The following is a 22,690-nucleotide window of genomic DNA, read 5'->3' as shown; positions in this document are numbered from 1 at the left end:
TCTAGGGAGTAGGGTCCACTGAAATCGCATTTATTCTCTGAATTTGTATGGCCCAGTTATTGAAGATATTGTATGGATTCTTTCTGTACAGGGTTGTATGGGTAATCATTAACACATGGCACAAAGCTCGGCTTCAAGTCCAGATTTTTTTAAAACTCGACTTCACCCTTTCTCTTATTTTGCTGGTGGTGGCAGTGGTAGGTTTGCTCTTGTTTATTTGCTATTTTCTTTTGTTTGTCTGTGACTGAAAAGACATTGTGCCTCTTTAGAATCATCCAAATCATTTGGAGACCTTTGGGGATTTTATTTGAATTTTTTAAAATTTCCATACCAGGGTGCCTGGGTGGCTCAGTCAGTTAAGCATCTGACTCTTGGTTTTGGCTCAGGTCATGATCTCACGGGTCTTGAGATTGAGCCCCACATCGGGCTCCACACTCAGTGGGGAGTCTGCTTGAAGATTCTTTCCCTCTGCCCCTCCCCCCAACTCAAGTGCACACATTCTCTTTTTCTCTCTCTCTTTCTCTCTAAAATAAATCTTCAAAAATAAATAAAATAAAATTTCCATATCTTTACCCCTTTCATTTTAGGAAGAAGAATTAGAAGCCCAAATTTCCTTCCTTCAAGGACAGTTGAATGACCTGGATGCCATGTGCAAATACTGTGCAAAGGTGATGGACACTCATCTAGGTGAGTGAGCTACTTTGGCCCTGGGAGTAATGATAGTCATCACAACAGTATCTAGTTGGCCCTGGGTTAAACTTTCCACATGCATTATTTCATTAATCCTCACAGCAGCACTATGGTAGAGGTACTTACTGTCCACATTGTACAAATGAGGAAACTGAAGCACAGGAAGATTAATACAATTTCCGAAGATTATGTCACTAGTAAATAGAGTAGAAATTAAAAATCAAGCAGTTTGACCATAGATTTCAATTCTCAACTGCTACACTACCTTTTGTAAATATCTGTCTACCTCAAACCAAAATGAAATGTTGAGCTTTCAAGGGGCGCCTAGATGGTGCAATCGGTTAAGTGTCTGACTCTTGGCTTTGGCTCAGGTTGTGATCTCAGGGTCATGAGATCGAGCCCCACATTGGGCTCCACGGTCAGCATGGAGGCTGCTTAAGACTCTTTCTCCCTCTCCCTCTGCCCGGCCTCCCCCGATGCTCACGCTCTCTCTCAAATAAATAAATCTAAAAAAAAAAGTTGATCTTTCAAAATCAAATAGTTCTACTGTTGTGCCAACCTGTCTGTAATTACCAATGTGATCATTATTTTGACAATGCTTTATTTTTTTTTTAATACATGTTTTTAACCACCAGCGTGAAATGCATGTCAGGATCACATGACCTTTTCTTACTTCTGACTGCTTATATTCTAAGAAATATTCTAGTTTGAAGTTCCATTTACATGTGAGTCATATATATGTCACATTAGAAAGTCTTCAGGCATTATTCTCTACATTTGTGAAAGTTCTGTATTTTTTTATTAGAAATGGTCTCTGCTGGATCATGTATGTTTTACTTTAGCGACTCTGTTCTGCTTGCAGGACTTTAGGATGCAGACTACTAGTGTTTTTCAGCCCTCTTATGGGCATCCTTTCTTTTTCCGTTCTTCGGTGTCTAGCATCTGTAGTTTGGGAGCAAATTAGGAAAATAAAACCTATACTCTAATGGAAAGGGCCAATATTGCTGCTCTGTGAGTGTGGACAAATGGCAATACCAAGTAGTATAAGAAATCAGGATGCATCCCACATATGAGGGAAACCAAAGAGAATCCACCAAGGCCCCTCCCCCCTGGCAGGGGTCCTAGGAGTAGCCAATCTATGGGGCCTTTGCGGAAGGTGGACTCTTTTCCTTGGACTCCAGTGATCTCTCAGCCTGTTAGGTCATGAGTCCATTACACGCGGTCAAAATGGCTGTCATTTAAGTGTAGCCTGAACCATCCTGGCCTCTAGCAAGGTGTAAATGTTCTCTTATAGTTGGGGAGGTGCTTGACCTCAGGGGCTGGTTGTCTACCAGGGTCTTACTAGGCAGCTGGCTGGGTCCTGTGCTAGCCTCAGCCTTATTTCTCCTTTCTTGACCACTCCTTCAGAGGAAGAGCTCAAGAGGGAGAAATAACAGGAGAAACCCCAGCAGGTGATCAAAAGAGTAGTATCTCTTGTTACAGCAAGAAATGTTACCCTTGTCACGTCTGATCCACCCGTCACAGTGGTTCATTTATATGCTTCATTATGATCATTTTTTTAAAATTCAGATAGAACTAAGTTTCATGAATCTCATAGCATCCCACTTAATTTTTTTTTTTTAAGATTTTTATTTGAGAGAGAGAGAGAGATAGCGAGAGAGAGAGCACAAGCAGGGGGGAGAGGGAGAGAGATCTGAGCAGGGAGCCCAATGTGGGGCTTGATCCCAGGACCCTGGGATCATGACCTGAGCCGAAGGCAGACGCTTAACCAGCTAAGCCACCTAGGCGCCCCTCATAGCATCCCACTTTCAAATGTATCAAAAAGAAGTAATGAAGAGAGATAGTTTATATAGAAATAATATATATTATATAACTGATTTTAGTTAAATATAATTTTAATTTCAAAGCAAGTATGTGGGTGGGTGTATATGTGTATGTTTGCTTCTCTGGCTATGTGGGTGACCTTTGCACTGTTTGATTTGGGTTTTGACCAAAGTAAAACAAAGAAGTGACTGAGAGAAAGATTTACTGGAACTCTAGAAAATCCTGTTAGGAAATATCTAAGTTGTTTGGTCCACATAGCAGCTTTAAAGCAGCTTTACTTAAGCCTCAGAATTTTCAAAGAGCTTTTGCTCTTATTTCGGTCTCTCAATCAGCACTGTAAGAGTATTTTCTCATTGCATGGGAGGGGGAAACACTTTAATTAAAGAAAAGCCCATACCAGATGTGAATTTTCAACTAACCGCAAAACTAAATTTGTTTTTGTGTGTACGTTTCACTTTCAGCCAGAATCCCTTCATATAGCTGTCAACTTCTTTTCTCCATATAAATAGCAGGACTGCCTTTTTAAAGTAGGGTTGAAGGATGCTATAAAGAATCCTGGTCCCCAGGGCCCACAGATGGATTTCATTTCACCTGCCTATTGGTTTATTAAAGGGTATTCCTGTGTTGTAGGCAGTTTTTATTCCAAGCAAAAATTAGAGGAAGACAAAAAAAGGTTAATTAAGGTGAAGCTCTTGATTTACTTTTTGGCCTACTGTATTTCCTTTAAAAATCACTTCAGTACCCTAGTATTTTTTTCCATATGATGTTTTCTATTTTTACTGATTATTAAGGCAGTACAAAATTGGAACTGAAAAACCCATTAGTAAGTGACTGATTATAACATAGTGTAATGTAACCTTAATATGAAATATTAAAATAGTTATTTATTAACATAAGGAGATGTTCATGCTATATTATTAAGGGAAAAGACAGGTAGCACAATAGTATATATTTGATGCAAAAATAACCATTAACAGTGATGGCCTGGATGAAAGGAAGATTATAGGGGTGGGTACCTCTCCAGGGGTCCTAATTTTTTATGCTTGGGAAATGCAGGACAGTCACTGAAAGTCTATAGATGGCTGAAGCGCCTGGATGGGTCATCTTTACACTCCAGGCAAGAGTCAGTTGTAAGAGTGTCTGGAGTAGTGTCAGGAAAGGCAGCCTTGTGTGGCATCAGACCGACACAGGGTGAGATCAGACTCTGTCACTTCTTAGCCCAGCCTGCTTATGATCATGTCTTCATATGTACAGCGGAGACACAGTTGTCTACCTTGCCAGTTTGTTGCCAAAACAAATGTTTTTAAAGCCCAGCACAGGGAATGGCCCAAAGTTGGGTTTTCAACACAAATTCTCTCCTCTGTCCCCTTAATTCCCAACTGTCCCTTCTCAGGGAAGATCCTGAGACACTCATCAAGCCTGTGACCAGAGTGCTGAGTATTCACTTGTCTAGGCCCCTACAACTAGTTAGTGGGAGAAGGAGGACCAATGCCAAATTGCCCAGCACCTAACTAAATATTCCTTTATCCAATTATTCAGAAAGATGCTGGAATTTGGGATATGCCGGTCCTAAGATGAGGCGTGGGAGCTCTTTGAGCAAGAAAGAATAGCTTTAGCAGAACAGAATGATGCGGCCTCCTTGCCATGAGTGCTGCTGGGCCTCCATTCTGCCCTGGGCCACAGGCTACCATGGTAGTTCTGGGAACTGCCTCAGAAACTTGTTCTAACAGGTCTTTCTCTGTATCCTCTCCTAATGTTAATTGTTTTCACTAAGTTCCTTTTGTTTCAAGACAATTCCATTTCACCCTACGGTTTCATCAGACATGCAGTAATGCCTTAAAATGTCAAGTACAGTTCAGGGCTCTTTTTATAACTGCCAGAACAAATACAGAGAAAAACCTCTCAGTTAAAAATTATATAAAGGCATTTGTTCAAATGGTCCTTTAATTATAGAGATAATAACATTGACAGGTTAGCAGTTCTTTCCTTATGGTCCTGGAACCCAAAACTTTGGATTTTGTTTTATAGAAAGGAATATTTGTTTTATCGAAACGCTACCAAGATTCTAATTTTCTGACTTCCACGTAATTGAACTGCTTGAATTCAAAGACTGAGAGACAGGAATTGAAAATACATGTTTTGTTAAACCTAACTTTCCTGTCAACTTCAGAAGACTTGTTTTACGTGTTCATTTTTCAGTTGCTATAGTTACTCCCCTTCCTGTCATCCTGGCAGTTGAGTTAAAAGCCATTGACAGGATTAACCTCTGTGGCTGAGCTCAGGCTATTTTTAGATTTGCCGTATTTTACGCATAACTGCACGTGGGTAAGCAGCCCACGCTTCTCTGATCTGTGAGCAGCTGGGCTGAGCTGCCGTCTGTTTACAGGGAGCACGAGCTGCTCACCCTGCTGGCCCTAAAGCCAGCACTTGCCGGTTGCCACCAGAGGTATTTCCAGTCCTCCGCTTGCTGTTTAGATGGTGGTTTCCAGCCCCCTGCCCTTTAGTGGGTGGTTTGTGGTAACAAAGGCAGGGTTAAATGCAGGGAATCAAGGGCAGTTAGGTTTCCCAAAGTGCTATAGCTCCTACGATCCTAGAATACTGAACATCTGGAAGTTCTAAAAGCCAGCTCAGCAGTTCTTCATTTCACAGATAAGGAGACCAGGTCCGGAGAGGAGGAGAGACACACAGCCAGCTTGTCACACACCTGTGTCCTGACCCAGTGCCAGTCCCTGGCTTCTCTTTCACTGATCTCTACTAAGGCCACCCTTGAGTCAGTAGTGGGAGATCAGATTCTCTGCCGTTTTGTTGCACACGGCATTGCTGACTTTGCACTTGCCATAATATTTATGTAAGCATTAGCTGTAAGAGGAGGCCAGTTTTGAAAATCAGTTTGTTTGCTTCCGTAAGAACTTTATAAATCTTGTGTTTATAAAACGACTTTCAATGGCTTTCTTTGGAAAGGTTCAATCAGGCAGTTAACTAACGGCATTTGAAAAACAGGGAAAGAAAATGTGATCACCAGACAGCTTCCTCTGTCAGTCACGCTGTGATAAAAGTTTTCGTAATTATTTTGAGAATTTTAAATACTGCATTTAATTGTGGGCAGCACAGTCCTCTGGAGAAGGAAAAGATACCTTCACCTGAGAATCTTATTAAAATGCAGATTTCAGATTCAGTAGGTGTGCTCTGGGGCCTGAAGTTCTGCATTTCTAACAGCCCTCCGGTGACCTGATGTTACTGGCCCATGACAGTCTTCAAGCAGCAGAGAGCAGAAGAACTTAAAGTTATGTGGGCATGATTAAATGAATATATTCATAATCCTATTAATGTATTCCTGACTGCACACTTCAGGCACACGTGCCACTGAATTCTGTGGGCAGAATTCAGAACCTCCCCTGCTATTCTGGCGGAGCCTTCAATCATCTGAAATTCAATTCTGTTTTCAGCCTCTTTGAACTTGTTCTATTCTAGTAGTAGAAGGCTCTTCCTACCTCCGCCTCAGTTTTGTGATCAGAAGACCTGAAACAACTGGTCAGCATCTCCCTTGTGCCAACCCTATGCCTATTTAGAAAAACTGAGCAAATTATACACTGTCTTATCCTTTCCTGGGTGAAGATACCACAACTCTGATCCCGTGGCCTCGGTAGAGACTGTCCATCTTTCCTCATGTTGTTTTCCACCTTCTGGCTGTCTCCCATGTTCCCACATGCTCTTCCACAGGGGGAACCCACACTGACTATCTGTCCCTCTTTCTCTTTTAAAATATAATTTCCAAATCCTTCATCTTCCTTAAACTGTCAGACTACATAGTGCGTTCTCAGCCTTCCATTCCAGGCTGCCTCTCCATGTCCTCCAATCCGGGCCCTCTCCAGCTAATGACCCAGTAGACAAAAGACTTGTCCACCCCATCTTGTGGAAACAGGCTTGCTTCAAAGCTCAAGGATTTTGTGGCCACCACAAGCATGTCATGCTAAGCACAGAACTTGTGTGTAGGGAAAGGTGAAACCCAAGTTAAGAAGGTTAATCTTCATCACTTGCCTATTAATGCCCACTGCTCATCACATCACGTGCCCTCCTTAATGCCCATCACCCAGTTACCCCACCCCCACCACCTGCTAAATCATTGTACACCACATCTGAAACTAATGATGTACTATATGTTGGCTAATTAAATTTAAATTTTAAATAAAGGCTAATGTTTGCTGCCTTGGGCCATGTTTAAATACCAACTGAGTAGCAACACTTAACTTTCACTAGATCCTCCTATCAGCAAAACCTTTATTGCCTAAAATTCGCAAGAAATTATATCCATCTTAAACCCAGGTCACAGGATCTTATTTGACTAACTAATGTGATTTTAGGTCAGTCTTATTCAAACTGCATTCCTATCTGATTGCTTCCAAATGAGACGGACTGATGGCAGAACCCTGGGTATTTCCTTTTAGTAAGTCCCTACCTATGTTTCTGCTTCTATTTTTAGAAGTACGTCTTCTGGCAAAGGCATCTAACCATTACTGGAGCTTAGAGACTGTTTACATTTAAAAATATATATAAAGTCTTTCTTCTGGTGGACCCTCAGCTATATCATGAATATGATAGATTTTGCTGTGAGGAATCATGCTTCCATGACACTCCCTGGCTGGCAGGGTGGTAAGTCCGAAGACAATAAGATGCTAAATGGTAGAGATGAGTAAAGATTTTTAACTCTGCTAAGCATACTCAGTTTACTTAAGATAATTATTTATTGGCAATAAAAACTAATCTTAAGTGCAAAACACATGTTTGCTTAGTCTTACCCTTGGATTTTCCTAACTGCTCCTTTCCCAGTGCTAAGTTTAGGGCCTTCAGTCATTTTGGCAGCTGGATACAAAATAGGACCCTTGATTATATTTTCTGTGTGATCTGCTTTTGCTTTTTAAGAAAATATTGAGCATAAAGTGCCTGACTCAATACTTGGCTCTTAAGAAATCATCAGTGAAAGTTATTTCCCTTCATCTGCCCCTATCACTTCTCAATCTGAGATCTGGTTGAGCATGTTAATATCCCTTCATTCGTCACCTGAGAAATAGCTCACCTACATCTATTCCTCGGGACATAAAAGTCCACCCTGTTGCTTGTGGGAAAGCCCTGCATTGTTCATTCAGCCATACTAAGGACCTGCTCTCTGATACAAAAATAGGTTCTAGGAGAAGTGGGTTGAGGGTAGGGTGAAGTGGGAGAGAGAGAGAGAGTACAAGCACCAAGGAAAATATACCTCATTAGAAATACCTAAAGTGACACATAGTGTCACATGAAACCAAGGTCCTCCCAGAGTGATGTCAGAAACATTAGCAGGGACCGGTAGGGTTCTAGAGTAATAAGGGTATAGTGAACGGAGTACCACATTTGGAACCAAAAGATTCTGAGTCCACAGTTTGCCACATAGAACTGTGAAGTTTCAGGAGACTTTAATCTTTTTTTTTTTTTTTTAAGATTTTATTTATTTATCTGAGAGAGAGAGCTCGGGGGCCGGAGCGGGTAGAGAGGATCAGAGGTAGAGGGAGAAAGAGTCTTAAGCAGACTCCATGCTGAGCACGGAGCCAGACGCTGGGCTTGATCCCATGACCCATGAGATCATGACCTGAGCCAAAACCAAGAGTCATATGCTTAAATGACTGAGCCACCCAGGTGCCCTCCCCCCATTTTTTTAAAGATTTTATTTATTTTAAAGAGAGAAAGTCAGGAGACTTTAATTTTTGAACCTCATATATGAATACAGTTCCAAGAGTAAAAAATGAAGCAGGAAGAGAGTCCCAACAACTGGATGCTTTCAAAGGGAAGACTGTTAATAGGAAGCTGATGCTTGAACACAGTTTTAAAGTAGACTTTGAAAAAAAGAAGGGTGTGCTGTTGTAAGGAGGCTAGGAGAGTCTTCTAGAAGGGGAATGACATTTGCAGAGACACACAAATACACATGATCTATCAAAGAATGAATTTGACACCTTCAGTCTCTACTAAACCTGCCTTCTCCCAAGATCTGGCCAACCATGGCACACACTCTGTGAGCACAAATTCCTTTGTCAACAGTGCTGCCAAAGCCAATAGTGACAAATTACAGGTCTGCCTCACCCTCCCCCCTGCTCCTTGACTCATGGCAACCTCTTCAGCTACTACCATTCTGGTCACACAGGTGACCCTAGGTCAACCCTCCATGTGACCCCCTCCATTTTGTAACAGCGTGAATATTTCCTCTTTAGAGTCTGGGACAGTCTCATATGAGATTGTCTGAGGTCAAGGTAACTAAATGTCTGTCAGAGATGAGATAACCTCAAAGAGCAGAATCCATTTATCTGGATATTTGAGGTACTGGAAAAGGGGGGAAAAAACATACTAACCAATAATAGTAATAGTGAGCAGTGTGCTAGAAGTGGACCACTTTGATTATCCCATCCAATCTCTTCAGCAGCCCTCTAAGATAGGTATTGTCCCCGTTATGGATGGGTTTAGTGATACACGAATCTCTGCCTAAGGTCATCAAAGTTCAAGCTGTTTGATGCTAGTGCCAGTGCTCTGGAAAGTTCTGGTAGAAATGATAGAGCAGTCTGTTTTGCATGGAGGTGACTTCCTGTTGTGCCGGCTGGCCTCACTTAAGTCAGTTCCACCACCAAAGAAAGGGCACTGGCATCAGAAGGCAGTCAAGTCAGTGGCAAGACCCTGTCCTATGCCTCTTCATATCTCTCTCTGGCCCCTCCATCAGTGCTGTGTATGGAAGTGTTAGGGAGCCCAGGAGTCCAGATGATCTGGAATCTAGTCCTAGCTCTACCACTTTCCCATCATGAGACCTCAGGTGATGGACCGGGGATTGCTGAGCTTGGCTCCCTTTTCTGTAATAGGCTGATAGTCCTCATCGAGAATGGTCATTGGGATAGTCAGATGAGGTCATGTCGCCATGCCAAAATGAAAGGTACCAAGTCCTGAGCTTCTATAGTGGGTGAGGTACTGTGCTAATTTATTTACTCTTCGTCATTTATTAACCTTTTTACTTACCATTTATTTACTTTCATCTTGGAGGAAGGTTCTGGTATTACCCTCAGGCACAAGGAAACTGAATTCCGCCTCCACTACAGATAGATGCTAGTTCTAACTGCTTTTATCTCGTCTGCTTCCCTTCTTAATGAATATGGGCTTATGTTACCTTTTGTACCAGCCATTCAAATAAAACACTTTTATTCTAGCATTGAAGAAAAAAGTTTTTAAGAAATTGTAAAAAGTAGTTTGTGTGCCATTTCCATTACTCTTAGAGTCAGAGATCTATTTTTGTGGCATTCACACCTCTTTAGAAACAGTGGAGTCACCATGGAACTGTTATTGATGAGATTTTTGTGTAATTTCCACAGAAGTAGTTCTGTGAGATTTTCCTCCTTTAGTTTCAGTGCTGTAACGTCTATAATACATAAAACTTAAATAGAAGATTATAAAGAACATAATCTTCCTTCTATGCAGGAACAAAAAGAAAGAGCCTTTATCTCATAATTTACTCTGCCTCTTGCTATAAGAAAAAAATGTGCATTGTGTTGGAAATTTGAACATTTCACATTTCTGCGTTTAATATTTTAAGGCATGAGAAAAACATCATTATGTTTTTCTGTTTTTACATGCAGGTGCAACTTAAAGCAATAGATTTGTTACTGAGAAGTTATATATTAGTAGAATATTCATAAATGCTACCTTAAATCAATATATAGTTAAACTGATTAGGCAAAGGATTTACTTGGCCAGTACTTTGTAAAGTCAGAAATCTTGTATAGCCTCCAAAGGTGCCCTTTTGTTTTAATTTGGATTTCTATATGCTGGATTTCTTAAAATGAGACTAGTCAATTTAGTTGATTATAACGGAGATTTGTCCTTAAGATTAAATGAACATTATATAGATATGTGGGTTTTCAGGGCAGAAGGTCCTGGTTTCCATCAGATTCTGATCTTTGATCTTGTTTTAAAAATAAGGCTAAAGAATTCTGGGTAAGGGTCTACCGCTGAGGATACTAAGGCTCTGGGCTCTTCTCCCTCCCTGGGTATACCCTTGGCCAGCCACACTGCACAGCAGGCCGGAGCCCCAACCTGGAACTTGAGATCATACTCCACGTGCAGGAGAGGATTGGTGGGGCTTTCTCAGTCCCTTTTCATTAGACGAACTGGATGGTTTGGATCCTGTGTGACAGTGAAGCAGTTTTGCTGCTGTACTGGGTTGAATAGTGTTCTCCGCCCCACCCCGACGCTGCCATTTCAAGTCCACCTGGAACTTGTGAATGCGACCTTGTTTGCAAATAGGGTCTATACAGATATAATCAAGTTGGGACAAGGTCATACTTGGTTAATCCAGTGACTGGTGTCCTTATTAAAGAAGGGAAATTTGGGACACAAACATAAACCCAAAAAGCAGAATAAACAAATCAGGAAGTTTTGTGTTTGTTTGTTTAATAACTAAAAGAAGCCCGGAGGTGGGCAGTCCAAGCAAGTATAGCAGCTCCATGATGTGCCCAATGCCCCCGGCTGCCTCTGGTTTACTGCCCATAGTCCTTCAGCCATAATCCTCATCCACATGCTTGCAAGATGACTTGCGGAGTGCCTGCCAGCATTTCAGGTCACAAAAGTGGGAAGTGTTGGGCGCCTGGGTGGCTCAGATGGTTAAGCATCTGCCTTCGGCTCAGGTCATGATCCCAGGGTCCTGCGACCGAGCCCCACATCAGGCTCCTTGCTCAGCGGGAAGCCTGCTTCTCCCGCTGCCTCCACTTGCTGATCCCCTGCTTGTGCTCTCCCTCTCTGTCAAATAAATAAAATCTTAAAAAAAAAAAAAGTGGGAAGTGTAAAGGTCCAAAAGGCACATACTGAGTCAGACCCAATAAGGAGCTTTCCAGAAGCTCCATCCGGGGACTTTTCTTACGCCTCATTGGCCAGAGCTGTGTCAGGTGACCAACCTTGGCTGTGAGGGGAGGTGCACACGGTGTTGGCCTAAATGAGATCTGGGACATGTTGAGGAGGAAGGAATGGAAGGTGGAGCTGAGGTGGCCCACCAGTGCGCCGCCACCTCTAGACCCAGGAGACAGTACAGCAGTGAGCATCCAGGCCTGTTGGCTGTTCAGGCTCTGCTCAAGCCAGAACACGGGGGGAAGTGGCTTTAGTCCCACTTAGGACTGTCATGAAAGACAGGGGCTTCTCTTGTTCCAGCTTGCCCATACAGCTGTACTTTCCACTTTCATCACCACCACTACCCAAGTATGGGTTTGTGGCATCTAAGGACACTGGGGTGACTTGCTTCTTGGGATTTTCAGGCAACGTGACCACTATGATTTTGTAAGATCTCAGGTAGACACTGATACTTCCCTAGTGGGATAATGAATCATATATTTAAACTCAGGTACACAGAAATCTCATCTGAAGTTTCATTCCCACCAACGGCAGTCCAAGGCTTAAACTTGCCAATTAGAGGCAACCTGGTCTCTTACAAGTTAACCATCTCATCTGAACACATATCCACAGTTAGGGTTTCTCCACTTTGTCTCTTCTCCCTGCGAGGATGGTGTCAGGGTGCTAGAATGGCTCATATGTCTCTTTGGTATTTGAGGAAGGGCCTCTGAGTGCCTTCTGGGTGTTTGTTGGCCTCTAAGGAGAACTCTATTCCTGCATAGTTACGGGCTTCCGTCGCCACTGGAGCCACTGACTGACTGCCCTATTAGCCTGTAGCCTATGACCCTAAAGGCCTTCGGTCCTGGTTGCTGTTGACCATGGGCCCCACATTACACTGGATGCAGGAGCAGGCCATTTGGCCAAACCTTTGGCTTCGGGATATGTTGCCCCCCAGACTATCGAAGGGCAGGCGGGAGCTGCAGACAGAGTCAGGGCAGCAGGCCGTCTTTGCCTGACCCCCTGATTCGCTGCGTGTGGCCTCCAGTGGCCTCCCCTCCATTAGCTCCTTGGACCCAAGAAGCACCCCCCTCCCATGCTTATTCCAGATGTACGGGTGTTCCTGCGCCCATTAGCTGAGCTTCCTTTCAGGGCCCGGGAGTTCTTCCCCTGCCACCCCCGCTTACACAGCAGAAGCTGGGAAATCTGCCCCACGTTGCAGCTCAGTGGGGCGGAACTCACCACCCCACCAAACTACCCAGCTACTATGCGTCATGCTGCCCCAGGCAGCCCTGAGACCCTCAAACCTCTGCCTTAACAACCCCGGCAGTCCTAAAAACAAAAGCAACCTTTTCCGTGCTCTAAAAGGCCTACATAACTGGTTCTAGTCAGGTCCCTGTCGTTGGCTGTCGTCTGTGTCTTGTTGAGGGGATTCCGTGTTCTTCTTTTGTTGAGAGAGAACAAATTGTTACAGGCTTTTAAGGAAACCAAAAACATTCTCTCTCTAATTATATCTGTTATTCCATTCCCATTCATCTTGCTTTCTTGTTTTGAAGCAGGCCTTTATTATTAGCCAGAAACTACAGTCACGTTTTCTGAGTAAATCAAAGCTGTGTTTTTCTGCCGTGGTGTGTAAGAGGACTTGTCGGCATGGTTTAGGGACTTATTGTTGTTGAAGATTCTGACAGACTGTCCGGCCAGGCTCATGTTGATGGTATCAGTCTTTGCCTTCTCCTTTTCTGGAAATACTTTTGGAAATATTTAGCATAGCAGTGTTTTGAAATGCAAGTTCCAAGAGTGTTTTGCCACATTTGCTCCATCAGTCAGTACTTAACTGTGTCCCTAAAATGCACCAAGCCTCGTTCTAAGGGCTGAGAGTAGAGCCCTGAGCAAGACAGTCTCGGAGCTTATGTCCTGTTGGGGGAGACGGACGCCACGTAAGCCCGCAAACGCATGTGATCATGCCGGCTGGTGACAGGTGCCTAGTGAGAGTATGGGAGCAGAGACGCCGTGGCCGTGACCGGAGGGTGACCTGGCCTCCCTTGGTTTGGATGGGCAGGAAGGCTGCCCTGAGGAGGCAGCCTGGGCCTGGAGTTGAACCATGAGGAGGAGCCGGTCCACGCGGCTGTGGGCCCAGGGGCTGCGGGCCAGGAGAAGAGTGGGCCGGCTCTGCCACTGGCACCAGCAGGGCAGGGGTAAGCAAGCAGGGAGTGACACATAGCTCTGGTGGCCGATGGGGGCCGGGCATGGAACTGAGGAGTCCCCAGTTGAGACTGGGGCAGCTCTACTGGATGATTGACTAAGCATGGGGCAGGTAAGACCTTATAAGTAGGTGTACTTTTTTTTTTTTTTTTTAATTTGAGATAGAGTGAGAGTGAGAGAGAGAGCACAAGCAGGGGGAGCGGCAGGCAGAGGGAGAAGCAGGCTCCCCACTGAGCGGGGAGCCCGATGTAGGGCTCAATCCCAGGACCCTGGGATCATGACCTGAGCTGAAGGCAGACGCTCAATGACTGAGCCACCCAGGCGCCCCGAAGTGTGCTTTAAGGCCACGAAATCAGAAAGCAGGTGTTAATGGAGGGTGAGCATACTTATTGTAGTGATTCTCCAACTGGTGTGCATAAAGGTATCTTTTTTAAAGTGTGTTTTATTGTCACCCGCACCAATGCATTCTCCTGCCTAGCCCTGTCGCGGGGAGAGGGCTCTGCCCCCTCCCCCTGAGCTCCCCTGAGAATCCAGCTCAGTAGGCCCCCGAGAGGGCTGTGTGCCTCCCTCAAGCGCGCGGTGGGGGAGCGCTGAGCACCGTTGCATGTTGGACCTCCTGGTGGGCAGCTCAGTGCAGTGCTGAGCCTGGCGGTCACAACTGACTTGCCGGATCCCTCAGACCGGGCCTGATGAAGGACTTCTCACGTGGAGGGTGAGCCTTCTGGGGGACGGAGAGAAGTAGCTCCTGCGACGACGTCAGGCTGACTCCGTAGGCCTTGTTGTCTGATGGCACCTGCAGTGCCATGAGTTCGTCCTATCATTCTTACCATGTTGTGGAACTGACAACATGCTTTACTGTTTAAATCTTTAAAGACGGTATCTTTACTAACTTCAGTCACCTGGGAGGGCCTGGCCTTCAGAGAGGTGAGTTAACATCACTGAACCATGAGGCAGTGTAGGAAGGCCAGGCTGAAACGTTTCCTCCCCGAGGCTGGATAAATGCTCTAGGCCGTTCACATCAGAGGTTAGCAGGAGGTGCCCGGGTCTCCCTGCGGAAGTGAAGGCCCATCTGTTGTCATGAGAATGTATTTGTGGCGCGTTGGTGGGAAGGCTGTGCACATTAGGCTCAGTGCTCCCCTCTGCTCTCCCCGACACCTGCCTCATCTGCAGCTGGGCAGAGCATCCTTGGTGGAAATACTTGCCATGAAATTGGACAGAAAAATTTCCAAGCAAGTTATGGTGTGGCTAGTAGATAAGTTATACTCAGAGCATTCGTTCTAAAATGTCATTCTTTTGTTTTCAGTAAATATTCAAGATGTGATATTACAAGAAAATTTGGAAAAAGAAGATCAAATTCTGGTTTCTCTGGCAGGATTAAAACAGGTATGTCCATTTGACCTGACTTTGCAATCCACTGGCCTTTCTTCTAGTGCCTGTTGGGGAGGGCACGCTATGGCAAGGCCTACCATGGTATTAACGCCAGCCCCTCATTTCCTCCCGGGCAGAGCCCATCCTGACTCCCCAGCTCCTTACACCTCTCGGTCCTACTGGCAATTATGTCTGACGAGCTTGCAGCTCAAGCTAGTTGTCTGTCCCCACCCTTGCTTCTTCCTCTTACCAAAGCCATTCCGTTTGTTCCTCACCCGGAGCTGGTGTTGTGTGGTCCAGCAGCATGTTCAGTTGTTCATCCATAAATCCATGCTGTCTTTGGAGCACGAGTAATAATCACCACCCACAGCAGTCCTCAGACCCACAAGGACCACGTTTCCCCAACGCTTGGAGGGCTGCGTGGAACATATATGTTAATGAAGAGAGCGTGCTGCTCTCAGATGTCTGCCTTTGTTATTAACAGCTCAGCCGGGTGCAGCCACTTTGGTAGCTAAGGGCTGTTCCGTGGGGCTGGGTAGCTAAGCAAATGGTACTTCTTGCCCAGGATGTGACACCCAGGGCTCACCCTGCGAGAACCTGGCCATTAAGACTGAAATTTCCCTTGGTCATTAGTAAGTCCATGGCTTTGATAGAGTTGGATTTTTTTTCTGTTACTCCTTTCTTCTGGTAATATATTCATATCCATACTATTAAAAAGTGGTCAGGGATAAGTCTAGTTTAAATGTTAGAGGTTTAGCTAGCATTGTGAAACAAACTCATTCATCTCTTTCATTCATTTTCTTCTTTTTGAAAACTAGATCAAAGACATTCTAAAAGGTTCTCTGCGTTTCAACCAGAGTCAGCTGGAAGCTGAGGAGAATGAGCAGATCACCATCTCAGATGACCACTACTGCTCCAGTGGCCAAGGCCAAGGCCAGGGCCGGAGCAACGAAATGCCTGGGGCCACCAAGCAGGTATAAGAGCTCTGATGAAAAATGTCACAGTAACTTGATGGGGGCGCATCCACATAAGGTCTTGAAAGTTGTGAATAACAAAAACTTTAACAAAGTTATTTCACATTACCATGTGCGAAGTTCAACTATAAAATACCACAGGTGGCCTAACCCAGAGGTGCTCTGTAGCCCAGCAAATTGCATACTCCAGTGCCCCACGGGAGACCATTGTCTCCTAGAGTTGTGCAGTGTACAACCTACAGACCTGTATGCAGCAGCTTTAGCCTGGACCTCCTACCACTCCTGTTGTGTGGCCTTAGAAAGTCACGGCTCTGCCTCAGCTATCGGGTAGGGGCCTCCAGCTGATGCCTCCAGTTAGCACAGGAAGTACTGTTCCTACTTTTCTGATGCTGTCCTGAGTGGACTCCTCTTGGCTGCAACCTTTTCTGCCCTCATATGGAGAAGGGCTTCTCATTAATGTCTATCCTCTAAGGGAATGAGGTCAGCAAACTTTCTCCATAAAGGATCAGATAGTAAATATCTTAGGATTCGTGGGCCACCTGTGGTCCTGTCTCGTATGTTTTTGCATTTGGTGTGTTTGTTTGTTTTTACAACCTTTAGAAATGTATAAGCCATTATCATCTTTCGAGCCATACAGAAAGAGGCCACAGACCAGATTTGGCTTATGGGCCATAGTTTGCTGCCCCCTGCTCTCAAGGTGTTGACATTGTGTGTAATTTATTCTAACGTAGAAACACAGATTTTTCCAGTGAGAAAGGATCCAGGAAATTCCTCATGGGCTTAGTCCTATCTGCTTATTTTACCAGTGAGACAATGAAGGCCCAGGAGGTGCACAGGCTCGCCAGGCATCATGTTTTCAGAACTCCTGTCCTAACCCAGCAGGCTTCCAGCTCCACCATGCTTCCTCACTATACTTTATCTGCTAGGACTAAAAATCCCTAATAATATGTTTTTTAATGGCTTAGAGAGTTTCATCTTGAAAAATGAACATTAGCAAAATCTCATCTAAGGCTGTTTCTCAAAAACTAGCATCCAGATGCTTGTAAATTATTTATTTTTTATGATTTAAAAAAAATATTTTAGAATGGAATTTTTTTATTTTAAGAGTACTCCCCTCCCCCGCCCCCACCCCGCAGAGAGTACTTTTCAAGAAGAGAGACCTTATGTGGTTAATTTCATCCAGCCTTAAAAGGAAGGTTTCATGGAGCCATTAGTCTGCATCTTTGGCCACAGGGATTCAGCATTAACGTTGCAAGTTTAATTTGATTAGTTCCTCCAGATTCTCCTTCCCTAAACAGATGTTTAATTTTTCAGTAATCATTTCTTTATTCAAATGTTGTTGAGCTTAGGCTTACCCCCAACCATTTTTAATTGACAATTTTATTCTAAACTTCAGTGTGATTTTTTTTTGTAGTTGAATATATAAAAGTAATACTGAAAAAGACCTTTCAAAAACACTGATGAATTTGCTACATTTAAAGTTTCTTGATTATACTTTGCCGTTGTTTTTCCCGGTTCTCATATTTGTAAGAACTACCCGTGGCCACCACTGCCCCCGCAGAGCCCCGTGTGCCTACTGGGTGCGCCGGCCGTGAGGCGCAGGTGACAAGAACTAGCACATGCCCTGGTGCTGGCAGAGCTGAATTCCTGTGCAGCATCCGAGAGGCCTTTTGCCTCCGCATGTGCTTCTAAAACACCGCCAACCCATTCTGCGCCGACACCTCACCATTGCCTTCTGTGCCTCTATAGGGTTAGGTGGAAAAGGAGAAAAGTGGGAAAAGGGCAAATAGTAGGGCTTTCTTTTTTTTCTCATTCCTGCCATGGCTTCTTCCCCAAGGGTATTAGCAGTTTATAAAAAACCTGTCCTCCTAAAAGAGGTTTTACCCAAGGAAGGGAAAAATAGGGAAGCAGTGCTCTCTCCTCATCTTCAGGGGAGGAAAGCCAAGTGAAGTCCCAGATGAAGCAGCGAGTCCCCCCAAAAGCCGAGTGTCTGAGGCCTTGTGGGAATCTGGACTAGACTCATACAGGGGCTCCCTGACAGGAAAGTCCTGGCCCACCATCTTTCCTTAGGAACCTGTCCCAAGCCTTGGGTGGCAGTCAGGCCTTGTAGCTGGCTGACTTACTTTCTCACTGTTTGTGGGGACAGGGGTGGGGCTGGGGGCTGGCTCTGGACAGGAACATGTGTGCCAAGTGGGAGTTCTGAAGGCTTTTCCCCTCCTGCCTCCCAAATGTGAGCTGAGGGCCTGCTGTGCCAGCAGCCAGTGGGTGTTCAGGGTTATGGGATGTAGCCCCTGCTCACGAGCTTCCTGTTAAATGTAGGGCCAGAGACTGGGGGGTGGGGGGGAGGGAGGGGGAGGGCCGCGCTAGGCAGGCTTTTGTGACATTTCTGGAGATGTCATCACCACGTGGGGTCTGTGGTAGGTTGTGCCACAGCTCATCCCTAACTTAGGAATGTTTTTGCTTTCTTGGTTTAGCACTAAAGTATGTGTGAAGGATAATGCAGAGGACTGGGCTGACCCACCTTGGGGCAGGTGGCTCAGGGTCCCCCTGCCAGTGCCCTTCCCCATCAGGAACTTCAACAGGGCTCTTCCTTTGTGGACATGCACATGCCCCACTCCCCACTGTCATGTTGATGGGGATGTGGCTAATACTATTCTTTCCATTTGATTCACAAATCTTGTCTCTAGCTCTGAAAATGGCAGGTGCAAAATTGTATTCTGTAAAGAGAGCAACATTTTGTCCCTCCCTCCCAGCGTCTGTCTTTCACATACTCTTCTGGGAGGCTTTTGGTGAACTTGACCCAGATCTATGCCAGTGGCAGGTAGGACCTTGTAGGACTCTGGATTTATTAGTCAACCAGCTCCTATCACATGCCTCACTGGTGCTTGGGGCCCTATTTTTACCTGTATGGTCAATAGCTGGATTGTCTAAATATAGTAGCCACTAGCCACATATCTATTTAAAATTAACTTACTAAGATTCAACAGAATTAAGTTAAAAATACAGTTCCTCCATCATACTAGCCACCTTTCAAGTGATTGATAACCACATGTGGTTGGGTGCTACTATATTAGCATAGAAAGAGACCACTTCCATCATTCTAGAACATGTCTGCTGAACAGCTGGTCAATAGTTGGGCTCACCTGCTTCTACTCCATGCCTAAACTTATGATCCTAAACAAATGGTAAGAAATGAGGCAGGGTGAATTGGCAGGGTTGGGGGAGGGGTGCTGTATATTGTGGTGGTCCTGGCCAGTTTTAGGCAGGACTGACAGGTTGAAAACCTTCTTTAATTGTATAGTACATGCCTGTGTTTGGCAAAAAGAGACGATTGACCTAGGAATTTCCAGTTTTTGTGAATGACATAAACAGAACCAGGTAGCAGCTAAGGTTGTATGGAAATCCAGAAAGAAGGCATCTTTGTGTCTAGGAAAAAGTTCTAGGTGGGAGTCCAGGAGAGGGAGATCTTTTCATTTGCTTTGGGACATTGGCCAAGCCACCAGGCCTCTGATCTGGGTGTCGTTGTGTGATCCGTAATATAAAGGTGAGGAGGGATGCTAAAAGAAGTGGGTGACTCAGGCCCTGCCGGCGGTACCAGGCTTTGTCTGAGTCAGTCCGTGATTTTGTCTGGGAATGGAGAGTGGAGCAGTTACCCACCGTTTATAACTTGCCCTCCCTACTTTCCCAGAAATGTGCCAGATAATTAGTGATGGTAGGAACCACCTTTACTTCCAGGCACAGGCTTTATAACATATTTCTCGTCTTCAACATCTTGTACTGTATTCACTCTAAGCTAAAGGTGAATAGGTTATCATGGTATTTCTGTAGTAGAGACACCAGTCTGAAAATAGGGCCTCCTGTACATGCTGTTTTCATTTTCAGCCTCAGATAAGCTCTACCAAGCAGCACTCCAGCCACAGACCCTGTGTGGGGTGAGAAGTCAAGGGTTTCACAGTTTATAGTCCAGGACAGCGGTCGTATGAACAGCGTCCACACTTTGGAGGTAGAAGGATGAAACTGAGATCGCACCCAGCCTTACATGCACCCCATGTGCAAATGCAGGGGGAACAGGCTACACACACGTGTCCCCTCCAGGCTCTGCAAAGGTGGTACAGCCCCGACTGGGTGCACCTCATGGTGGGATGGTCTTTCTCTACCAAACTGTCCTGGTGCCAGTTATCGCATCCTCTGCCGCCAGAGTGCCATGTTCTGCGTATCGCCTCAGGTTTTTTTTTCTCTTTAAATTTTTTATTGTTATGTTAATCACCATACATCATTAGTTTTTGGTGTAGTGATCCATGATTCATTGTTTGTGCATAACACCCAGTGCTCCATGCAGTACGTGCCCTCCTCAATACCCATCACCAGGCTAGCCCATCCCCCCACCCCCCTCCCCTCTAGAACCCTCAGTGTGTTTTTCAGAGTCCATCGTCTCTCATGGTTCGTCTCCCCCTCCGATTTACCCCCCTTCATTCTTCCCTTCCTGCCATCTTCTTTTTTTTTTAACATATGTTGCGTTATTTGTTTCAGAGGTACAGATCTGTGATTCAACAGTCTTGCACAATTCACAGCGCTCACCATAGCACCTACCCTCCCCAATGTCCATCACCCAGTCACCCCATCCCTCCCACCCCCCACCACTCCAGCAACCCTCAGTTTGTTTCCTGAGACTAAGAATTCCTCGTATCAGTGAGGTCATAGGATACATGTCTTTCTCTGACTGACTTATTTCACTCAGCATAACACCCTCCAGTTCCAGCCACGTCGTTGCAAATGGCAAGATCTCATTCCTTTTGATGGCTGCATAATATTCCATTGTGTATATATACCACATCTTCTTTATCCATTCGTCTGTCGATGGACATCTTGGCTCTTTCCATAGTTTGGCTCTTGTGGACATTACTGCTATAAACATTGGGGTGCATGTACCCCTTTGGATCCCTACATTTGTATCTTTGGGGTAAATAGTAGTGCAATTGCTGGATCGTAGGGTAGCTCTATTTTCGACTTTCTGAGGAACCTCCATACTGTTTTCCAGAGTGGCTGCACCAGCTTGCATTCCCACCAACAGTGTAGGAGGGTTCCCCTTTCTCCACATCCCCGCCAACATCTGTTGTTTCCTGACTTGTTAATTTTAGCCATTCTGACTGGTGTGAGGTGGCATCTCATTGAGGTTTTGATTTGGATTTCCCTGATGCCAAGCGATGTTGAGCACTTTTTCATGTGTCTGTTGGCCATTTGGATGTCTTCTTTGGAAAAATGTCTGTTCATGCCTTCTGCCCATTTCTTGATTGGATTATTTGTTCTTTGGGTGTTGAGTTTGGTAAGTTCTTTATAGATTTTGGATACTAGCCCTTTATCTGATATGTCATTTACAAATATTTTCTCCCATTCTGTTGGTTGTCTTTTGGTTTTGTTGACTGTTTCCTTTGCTGTGTAAAAGCTTTTTATCTTGATGAAATCCCAGTAGTTCATTTTTGCCCTTGCTTCCCTTGCCTTTGGTGATGTTTCTAGGAAGAAGTTGCTGCAGCTGAGGTCAAAGAGGTTGCTGCCTGTGTTCTCCTTTAGGATTTTGATGGACTCCTGTCTCACGTTTAGGTCTTTCAACCATTTGGAGTCTGTTTTTGTGTGTGGTATAAGGAAATGGTCCAGTTTCATTCTTCTGCATGTGGCTGTCCAATTTTCCCAACACCATTTGTTGAAGAGACTGTCTTTTTTCCATTGGACATTCTTTCCTGTGTTGTCGAAGATTAGCTGACCATAGAGTTGAGGGTCCATTTCTGGGCTCTCTGTTCTGTTCCATTGATCTATATGTCTGTTTTTGTGCCAGTACCATACTGTCTTGATGATGACAGCTTTGTAATAGAGCTGGAAGTCTGGAATTGTGATGCCTCCAGCTTTGCTTTTCTTTTTCAACATTCCTCTGGCTATTCAGGGTCTTTTCTGGTTCCATACAAATTTTAGGATTATTTGTTCCCTTTCTTTGAAAAAAGTGGTTGGTATTTTGATGGGGATTGCATTGAATGTGTAGATTGCTCTAGGTAGCATTGACATCTTCACAATGTTTGTTCTTCCAATCCATGAGCATGGAACGTTTTTCCATTTCTTTGTGTCTTCCTCAATTTCTTTCATGAGTATTTTATAGTTTTCTGAGTACACATCCTTTGCCTCTTTGGTTAGATTTATTCCAAGGTATCTTATGGTTTTGGGTGCAATTGTAAATGGGATCGACTCCTTAATTTCTCTCTCTTCTGTCTTGTTGTTGGTGTATAGGAATGCCACTGATTTCTGTGCATTGATTTTATATCCTGCCACTTTACTGAATTCCTGTATGAGTTCTAGTAGTTTTGGGGTGGAGTCTTTTGGGTTTTCCACATAAAGTATCATATCGTCTGCAAACAGTGAGAGTTTGACTTCTTCCTTGCCGATTTGGATGCCTTTGATTTCTTTTTGTTGTCTGATTGCTGTGGCTAGGACTTCTAATACTATGTGGAATAGCAGTGGTGAGAGTGGACATCCCTGCCGCGTTCCTGACCTCAGGGGGAAAGCTCTCAGCTTTTCCCCATTGCGAATGATATTCGCTGTAGGTTTTTCATAGATGGCTTTTATGATATTGAGGTAAGTACCCTCTATCCCTATACTCTGAAGAGTTTTGATTAAGAAAGGGTGCTGTACTTTGTCAAATGCTTTTTCTGCATCTGTTGAGAGGATCATATGATTCTTGTTCTTTCTTTTATTAATATATTGTATCA

At 44.6% G+C, this 22,690-nt stretch overlaps 1 protein-coding gene across 5 annotated transcripts in view; it reads left to right on the top strand.

Moving 5' to 3' along the window:
- Nucleotides 1-22,690, top strand: part of TBC1D5 (TBC1 domain family member 5) — a 581,354-nt gene that overhangs the window by 553,170 nt on the left and 5,494 nt on the right. For all 5 annotated transcript variants that reach the window (XM_025882739.2, XM_025882764.2, XM_025882715.2 and 2 more), the window contains 3 exons: nt 588-687; nt 14,900-14,979; nt 15,783-15,938. In XM_025882739.2, the coding sequence (XP_025738524.1) occupies nt 588-687; nt 14,900-14,979; nt 15,783-15,938 (336 nt within the window). The remainder of the gene's footprint in view (nt 1-587; nt 688-14,899; nt 14,980-15,782; nt 15,939-22,690) is intronic.

Source organism: Callorhinus ursinus, unplaced genomic scaffold (genome assembly GCF_003265705.2).
Source record: "Callorhinus ursinus isolate GAN/ISIS: 27379988/994484 unplaced genomic scaffold, GSC_fseal_2.0 scaffold1, whole genome shotgun sequence".
Classification (NCBI taxonomy): Eukaryota; Metazoa; Chordata; class Mammalia; order Carnivora; family Otariidae; genus Callorhinus; species Callorhinus ursinus.
This window is presented reverse-complemented; position numbering and strand designations above follow the sequence as displayed.